This window comes from Typopeltis vanoorti, chromosome 10, assembly GCF_054136105.1.
Source record: "Typopeltis vanoorti isolate ZY-2024b chromosome 10, IOZ_Tvanoo_1.0, whole genome shotgun sequence".
Lineage (NCBI taxonomy): Eukaryota > Metazoa > Arthropoda > Arachnida > Uropygi > Thelyphonidae > Typopeltis > Typopeltis vanoorti.
The window spans coordinates 110,359,410-110,369,053 of NC_143558.1; the positions used below are offsets into that span (position 1 = coordinate 110,359,410).

A 9,644-nucleotide genomic window follows, 5' to 3' on the forward strand; every position below is an offset into this window, starting at 1 on the left:
AACTAATTTTAAAGACGGTGCTGTGAGTTCAAGATAGTTTAGAAATAAAACTGCTGATAAGACTACAGACTTCAGATATGAGTAAGGAGATAAACTAGAGAGCGAACACATAGTGAAGTCATATGAAGAGCGAAAATGCTAGAAAGGAATTTGATGGGCGCATTCAAGAATGGTTCAATTAAAAATAATGAGGAAGAACTTAAAGAAAAATCTTAACATAAGATTTAGCAATACTCTAAACCCAAAAATAACAGACTAATTTGGAAAAAACCTGTTCATAGGAAGCGTTTAATGTATGCTTGGAAACGATCAGTCTTATAAGTCTTTTTTTTTTTTTTAACTGATCAAATCGACACTTCCACACTTCCAGCATCAAGGAAATTGGCATTACAAAAATAAACGTCAATTGATTTAGAACCTACAAGGCAACACTGAATGCATTTACGTAATACACTGCTCAAAACAATTAGGGATATTTTAGTTTCTGTCAGATAATTATAAATTTCTGCAAATAATTAAACTATTAGGTACTTTATACATGAATAAATATTTCTTACTTATGGATAGGGTGTAATTCATAAAATATGGTTTAAATAATCGATGTTTACTATAAATTGTGTTACATTTGTAAATTATTTTTATAACCTTATAATATACAAGAAAACCAAAATATCGGCTAACTGTTTTGAGCAGTATATTTGATACGACCTCATCTGGACTACTGGGTGTACATCTGGTTTCCGAGAAGACACAGTGGAAAGGAGAGTGCTAAAGATGATATTGGAACGGCGGCTTAAAGATTATGAAGATAGATTGAGAATTTATGGATTGCAGACGCTTGTAAACAGAAGAAAAAGTGAATATGGTAAAGGCCACCAAACATCTGAAAGGGACATAAGTTATCAGGAGAAAGATTTTTACCTTTTTATGGAGGGTGGGAAGTAGTACATATTTCCTCAAACAGCGATGCGTGACTGGAGTGGATTGCCTCAGGAGGCCTTGAGTACAGGAAGTGGGAATGAATTCAAGAATAGGTAAGACAGTTGGTGCAGATGATATGGTCCGTCCTCGATAAGTCTCTGACTTCCTGGAGGGCTCTTGTAGTAATAATAATTTCCTTGAAAAATGAAATACTTTTGACACAGGAAGGTGGGGGTTTGATTCTTTGTGTGTGTGTGTGTGTGTGTGTGTGTGTGTGTGTGTGAAGAGAGAAGATCAAAAGTAATTGATAGATATTTATTGGGTTCTTCTCATTACTTCCCTCCTCAGAAACTGGGCATCATCTCCACCCTTGCCCATCGAGCAAGATGTCTCACTTCCACAGAAGAAGCCCTTCAAACAGAGCTTAACTCTGTTTGAAGGTCTTAACTTCCTGAAAAACACCTTCTTAAATAATGGATATTCGTCTCGTAACATCACTAAACGTTTGAGACCATACCAACATCCTCGACAAGAAGATGATTCCAACCCTATATAAAATCTATATAAAATGCTTTTTTATATAGAGATGATAAAATAAAGTAATTACCAATAGAAGTTGTATGGAATTACAGAAATTAGATAACATAGAAATGCATATATTTAAAGCGAGGCTATATGTTTTTCCATTTTATAATTTAATTCTGAAATTCAGCTAAAAAAAGGGCTTTTTGTAGTGACTTGGTTTCCCCCCCCCATTAAATGGGAAAATTATTACATTAAAAAGGAACTGTAAATGACAATCTTAATTTAAAGATTCTCTACTGTAGTGGTACCTTTTTTCTCTTATTTTGATCCTACCGAATGCTAACTATTAGGAAAATATCTCTTTCGGAAATAATTTTTTAGAAGACATTTTGCCCTGTTTGTAAACGCTAATAAATCTTGCTGTAGATAAGATTTTTCCCGGTGCTTTATCTCGGCGTGCCCTCTTCCTCTGTTCCTGTTATACTAGGAAAGCGGATGTCTGTCCACTGATTTATATTTCTTGTCCCATTCTAAAACTTCAGTTGATTCTTTATTCCATGATCATGAAGACTATTCTTTTGCTCATCTCTCTTGCTGTGCTGGTTGCTTCTCGCAGCGTTCAGCGTAAAAGTGAGTAGAATGGTTTTTACGAGCACGTTAACCACTTCAAATGGAATGAAATACTACTAATACAAAGTAAAAAGTTCGATTATCTTATGTTAATTAATATAGCAATAGGAGAAATGCTATTAAATGGAATAACGCAGTGTTTTTTAAATAATGTTTTCCATTAAACATATATAATAATGTATTATGTATGGCAGAGGGCCTAGCGGTCAGCATACCCGCTCTCCCAGCGACGGATGTGGGTTTGTATCCCGACATGGATGTTTGAGATTGTCTCACCCGGTGCGAGATTACCGACCCGCTTATCGGAGTCCAAAAGTGTACTGAAAAAGTTCCACGTTTGTTCTCTAGACAGGCTTCACTTTTATGTTAAAAATACATTTAAAAAATCCTCAGTTCACTCACGTTCTGTATATTATAGGTTTACAAACTTTTGTGGGCAGGGATCACATAAAAGGTGCATGTATAAATAAAAATAAAGGTAAGAGATTCATTCATTAAGTATTTATCTAATTTTTTCAACAATGGCGTTAGTTTGAAACTTCCAAAATAACGATAACACTTTGGGAGGTGTTTGTATATTAATGTCACAGTACTTCCTTGGGCTAAAGAACGCCGGTTATCCGTAGACCATATGTTGTACACTTTTTGCCAAATATTATTAAGGGGGGGATTTACACAGGAATACTGTGCTCTCTCTAGTAATGTTCACATCAAGCCTCTAGTCATTTACCAGTACAAACTTTAACATCGTAAAACGCCGACTAAATGACAAAATCACGATATAATATGCCAAAACATTTCGGAAAGCATACATACATCTTCAAGGCCCACTCTTCCTAATTGGGTTGTGGGGGCAACAGCTGCAAGAGGAACTTCCAATAGTGACGATGCTCTGCCACTAAGCTCAGGTGTTCTGGTGGGATTCCCAAACGTGGCCTCCCACCTTCTGGCTTGGCAAAGAGAGCCTGCTGAGGGAAACTCTCTTGTGGCATTTTGACCAGGTGCCCGTACCAACGTAGCTGTGATCCCTCAACACGGAGAAGCAGCGGTTGAGTATTGAGGGTTTCCCGAAAAGCAGAGCTGACTCTGTCGAGTTTTGTCAGCCCCGCAACCCCTCGAAGGAACCTCATTTCAACCGCTTGGATTCGTGTCCGCATTCTTTCGGTCATTACCCAACTCTCATGACCATAGGTAAGGATGGGGACATAGACTGTATTGAAGACAGCAAACTTTGCCTTCTGGCTTAACTCCCACTTCAATACTACCCAACGGCCAAGCTCCCGCAATATTGAGCTTGCTAAGCCAATTCGAGTATCTAGCTCTACGTCCCATTTCCCATCATTCGTGAATATGGACCCAAGGTATTTAAACTTCTCCACCTGCCTTATTGGGACTCCACTTACATTTAGAGTGCACTGGGATGGTTGTCTTGAGACCACACGTGTTTCAGTTTTGGCCACACTGATCTTCATTCCGGCATCTGCACAAACAGCTACAAACCTATCCAGGGTCCGCTGGAGGTCATCTGTGGAAGAGCTAAGCAGAACTAGGTCATCTGCAAAAAGCAGACGCCCAATGCTGCATTTTCCAATTCTGACACACTCACTGCCTCGGCTGTGCCTATCAATCCAGTCCATAAATATTATGAAAAAGAGGGGTGACAGAACACACCCTTAGCGGAGGCCAAAGGAGACTGTGAAAGGTTCTGACACAAAACTCTGGGCATTCATACAGGGACTTGATGGCAGCTAATATTTGACCATCCACTCCATACTCCTGTACTACTTGCCAAAGCTTATCCCAAGGAACCCGGTCATATGCCTTCTTTAAGTCTACAAAACATGTGTAGACATTCTTGGCATATTCCCAAGATTTCTCAAAGACTTGTCTTAAAGTGAAGATTTGGTCAGTTGTGCTTCTATCAGGAAGAAAGCCACATTGTTCTTCCTGGAACTTTGACTCAACTATGCTCCTGCACCGTCTTTCCAAGCACTTAGCATACACTTTGCCAGACAGGCTGAGCAGAGAGATGCCACGATAGTTACTGAAATCTTCTGGTCTCCCTTCTTAAAGACTGGTATTATTATGCCTGGTATTATTGTACCAGGTATACGTATGGACTTCTCGGTGCTGGAAGAAGGTATTCATTATGGACAAGCTGTTAGTACAGCAGAAGTCCAATAATTTCAACCCATTCGCGTTAAGGTCAGGGGCACCGTTCCTCCCAACCACACTCCTCCATGTCTGGTCATCTGTTCCAACATGTGCATTGAAGTCACCCATTAGCAGGACTGATTCCATGTCTGCCACCCTGTCAAAAGCAGCATCCACTTCCTCTAGGAAGGCAGAGTATTCTGACTCCAGATTAGGTGCATCGGCTTGCACCACAGCCAAATCCTGGTTTTTCATCTGAAACCTTAACACACATACCCGTCCTCCCAATGGGATCCACTCAGCAACACAGTCTGACAGCTGAGGGATTGTAAGTATCCTCACTCACACCTGCCTGAGCAGACATTGTCGGGCTCACACCAGAGTAGTAGAGCTTCCACCCCTTACCCAGGTCGACAGTTCCAGAGCCTCTCCTCTTGGTTGAAGAGGAGAGGCTCTGGGTATCGGAAAGCATATACATCTGAAAAAAAAAAAATAAAATAAAAAATAAATATATATATATATATATATATATAAAATGTGCGATGGAATTTTTTTCGAATTGCAGATTTGGATTCTGCATCTCGATGTACACTGAAATAGACTAAATTAATTTAAGAAAAAAAAATTACTGATTAATGTAATTGTTAGTGAAACTGCGTATCACGTGAACAAAAATCAAGATTTTTATTGAATCCTTAAAACTAAACATAGTCACCTGAATGAGCAATATTTCTAAACTTAATTGAACTGAACGCTAAATGGAATTCATGAATAAATGTGAAGTTTCTCCAATACAGTGCAGTCAGTGCTGTATTGGAGAAATTAAGTATTTCACAATAGGTAAAGGGGTGCGAGAAGGATGTATTTTATCTCCGTACCTGTTTAACTTGTACAGTGAATATATTTTAAGAATAGCAGGGCTGGATTAGTATTCAGTTGGAATCAGAATTGCTGGAAGAAATATTAATAATTTGAGGTATGCAGATGATACCACCTTGCTAGCAGAATGAAAAGGAGATTTGGAACAACTTATTATGAAAGTTAACGAAGAATGCGCCAAATATGCCTTAAACTTAACATCAGAAAGAAAAAAGTTATGGAAACAGGTGAACTTAACGATTTTGAAGTAGATGGGAAAAATGGTAGTGAACAATTTTGTGCTCCTAGGATCCGTATCGATAAAGATGGGTATTGCACTGAAGAAGATGATTATTACTCGAAAGAAAACCAATGACAACTTTAAGCAAGATCTTTAAGAAAAGGATAGCCTCACAACAGAAAATAGTATTCCCTGTGGTGCATGGATGTGAAAGTTGGACCCTGAGAAAGAGTGAAAGAAGGAAGATAGACGCATTTCAATTATGGGTTTTTTGACGCTTACTAAGAATACGATGGACTGCAAAGCAAATCAATAAATCAGTGATAGACAGAATAAAGTCAGATTGATCTGTCGAAACTATGATCAAGCAAACATTGTCATAATTTGGGCATATTATGCGAGCAAATGACATTCTGGAGAAGATGATGATGATGCTTGCTAAAGTTGATGGAAGCAGGAGAAGAGGAAGACCAAGAATTAGATGGGTGGTGAGTTAAAGAAGCGACTGGAAATTCTGGAAGATATGGCCAGTGGCAGATCTGAATGGAGAGCGCATGTTCATAGAATTACCAGGAATCGAAAACAATTCGATGGAATATAACAACAAAAAGCTGTTATTAATATGAAGTTCATTGCGACAAGATCTGAGCAGCAAGTTCTGCGACTTAAGTTATCTGGATTTTCCTTCACATTTACTGAGGGGGGGGAGGGGCTTCGCACTTTAGAAAACACCGAATTGTACAGTGACCGAACATCTATAAATTGTAATGCGCATTAAGGTAAAGGAGCAAGAGATCAAATTAAGCCTGCGATTATACAATAATGATATATATAAACTATCATAGAAAAATATAAAATTACTGCCCAGGTTTTTGAGACAGACATGACTTGAAAAATTCATCTCCTTCATAATTTACTGTTATTGAAATGACAGTTTCCCAAGATTATTTTTTATTATAATCAAAATACTTAATTGTACACGTCTCATGTGCTTTCCGAGGACTCATTTCGAAACACAATGTAATTGAAGGGCCGCTCTGTTTAACAATCGAAATAATGTTCTCTTGGTTTACGCAAGAGTCAACCAATGTGAGTTAAGGTCTGTTTTTCAAGGCACATTCTATTCTGGAATTTATTTCTACGGTATATTTTAATAGTAATATCCGGGAATTTTTTTTTAAATAAAGCTATTGGCAATTTAAAAAATTTTGGAGCTGGGTATATTAAGCCTCCTAGATTTTGAGTAAGGATAAACTCTAACTGCCTGATGTTATTAAATAAAATGTTTGTTTTTATGATTACTGACTATAGCTAGATAGCATAAAAAAATCAGCTAAAGGCTTTTTGTTCCCGTATAGGGAGTAGGCGAGGCCATTTTAGCCCTGTCTAACTTTTGGACACTGAGTGGGCAGTTCAATCTCCACTGGTAGCAATCAGAGTAGCTGGGCCAAGGCTATCACAAATTAATCGGTACGTAGTGAAGAACATTAGATTGCATATACAAAAACAATTCGGAATGACCCGCTGAAGTACACTTCTTCAGCGGATACCCTCGATCAGAATTTGTACACAATGAAAAGCAAGGTAATTAGCTATATATATTTTTAACAAGGAAAGCGACAGGATAGGACGCCACCTATGCTATAACTGGAATTATATGAAGTTTTGTTCGCGCCCTTTTATTTAATTAAAACTTTCATTAATAATATAAAGAAAATTATGTCCCGACTATAGCTTTTATCAGAAGAAAAAAGCTATTATTCTCAAAGTTAAAGGCTTCGTTCATATCGTAATACTTCAATTAATATTCATTTCAATATTTGCTTTTAAGTGATTTAATATTTTCGTTTCTTGTAGCATGTAATCTTCCTGGAGAAGTATATAACCCGTGTGGTACTCCGTGTCCTGACACGTGTGAAAATTACAGTAAAGTTCGTCCTTGCACGAAGCAGTGTGTTAGTGGATGCTTCTGCAAGCCTGGCCTGGTCAGAAACCAAAACGGCGAGTGTGTGCGTAAAGAAGAATGCTAACAATTAAGAATAATGGGAAAATGATTGAAATTTGGTTCTGAATGTCAATTTGGTTGAATAAAATTTAATTAGATATCAAATATGTTGATCCTGATAATATTAAAACATTTCTAAACATACCAAGAATTAAACACATCCTGGGCCTAATGCTATTCAATATCACGTGAAAAAGCAAAATATTTTTTGATATTGATTAGTATTACGTAAAACAATAGGAAAACAAAATATTTCTTGAAATATTTTTTATTTACTATATGGGAATAGGAAACTGACGAAGTGACACAAACTAAGTGAATGGCTGCGTTACAAGGGGTGGGCATAATCAGGCTGTTATTGCTAATCTAATACAGCGAACAGGAGATTCTGGATGTTGCTTTGATTTCAAAGATGTTTAACAAACATGAAAATAAAAATGTATTAAAAAAAAGTGAGCCGCTTCAAATTCTACACAGTCAATGCGGAATTTGAAGTAGGCTAGTAGAATGATGAAGTAGGTTCCACTTTAACTGTTGTAAATCAGTCTCTGGGTAAACATTTCACGGGCTCTTATTTTTTAGTTTCAGATCTTTTGTTCAGAAAATTAAGACTACCAATGAAGAAAGAATTGGCTCTGGTCGGATATTGCGGATCAGCGACACATTTATGCGAAGTATCGGATCCTATGAAAAACTATGGGGGACGAGTGCCTCCTCTCCTCATTACCTTCTCCCCCCCATACAGTTTTGATTGGTATAGCCTTCCAAATGTTCGACATATTTTCTAATTGAAAGAACCACTTTTACACAGTCAATACACACATTAAAAAATGTGGGTTTAACTAGAGAACAGTATACCGAACGATTTGAATGATCCTGGTATTATCAGTGAAACAAAAGCTGATAACGCATTTACACAAGTGCAGCATACCAATGTTTTATAATTGATAAATTTAAATGTTATTACAGCAAAAATTTATTATACCACTACAGTTGTTTTCATGTTAATGAAAAAATAAGAAACATGAGTAAATACGTTTAAGATAACATAAGAAAAGCTAACACTATTGGGCAAATACTTCTAATAATCATTGAGCACTTCTTCTACTTTTTAAATGTGGTTAAAGTTTTAAATTTCGATACTGACCTTTAATACTTCACTCATACACACAAAAAAGTATCGTTTACATTTAATCCTTTGCTTGATCCCTTTTAGCACAAAATTCAAATTCTAAAACTTCCAAACTTCAGTATTATCAGATAAAAAACAACGCAATTCAAAATGCTGTTCAAAACATACACGACCATTTGTTTCATTCACACGTTAAAATGGTGTTCTTACTAATTCTCTTCCACATTTGATTTGTTTAGCCACCAATCTCCCCTAGAATATACTGTAGGAAAGTGAATACACAAAAATTTGATTCTGTCATCAGAAAAAAATGTTTTAAAATATTCTTTTATGAAGAAGAATCAATAAGAGATGTTTCAATTTCTTTTCAACCGTCTTATATAACAGGTACACTTAACTTGTAACTCCCATTCCTGTATTGCTAAATATTACAGTTTTCTCGCGCCTTCTGTTATTTCAGATCCAAGTAAAACCTATTGCGGAGTATACTATAGCAAATAGGCCAGCTATTCTTTTACGGCTTCTTAGTTCATCATTGAAAAATTAGAACCACCTCATAAATTATCTTCAAAGCAAGCATTATTATGTTAAACTAAAAACACCGTTAATTATTATCAATAGTATTTTTTAATGAAAAGGCTTACCATTTCAACTGTTTGAGAATCATTTGCTACTGAGAATCGACACTAAATTATATACTTTTTATGAATTAAGTAATCTATACCGTAAGTGTTTTCGGAACACGCGAATTAGATGTCAAAACATGTCAGGGGCCTTTGAAACGTAAGGAAGGAATAGAGATCCGTGTCAACACAACGCCATCTAAACTGCACGATCATAAATTCCGTGAAAATAACTTGTAAGCTTCTGAGCTTTAAATATGGAAATGTAGATGCATTAAAAAGGTATAAAATAGCCAAGAGCCCTTTGTTCCGGTGGCGTAAATTAAGTTGAGGGGATAATACTTCCCTCATTGTTTCAAAACCGGATACGAAACTCGGAGATCGAAATTTAAGAGTTTCGTATCCGGTTTTAAAATAATGAGGGATGTATTATCCCCTTAACGTAAGGTATAACTGCATTGAATATTCTAGAACTAATTAGGCTACTGTGACGCACAGCCCAAAGAAGTTAACATCATTGCTTTTAAAAAGTACGATGGCAGTTAGCAATTCTAA

The 9,644-nt window shown here is 36.7% G+C and overlaps 1 protein-coding gene across 1 annotated transcript; it reads left to right on the forward strand.

Annotated features, from left to right (window-relative positions):
• The first annotated feature begins 2,000 nt into the window (after positions 1-2,000).
• On the forward strand, positions 2,001-7,439 carry LOC150102681 (venom peptide SjAPI-2-like). Its single transcript, XM_090399741.1, has 2 exons — positions 2,001-2,076; positions 7,187-7,439. Exons 1-2 carry the CDS (start codon positions 2,004-2,006, stop codon positions 7,357-7,359), a joined length of 246 nt encoding a protein of 81 aa, XP_090255867.1. The 5' UTR covers positions 2,001-2,003; the 3' UTR covers positions 7,360-7,439.
• The last annotated feature ends 2,205 nt before the right edge of the window (positions 7,440-9,644 follow it).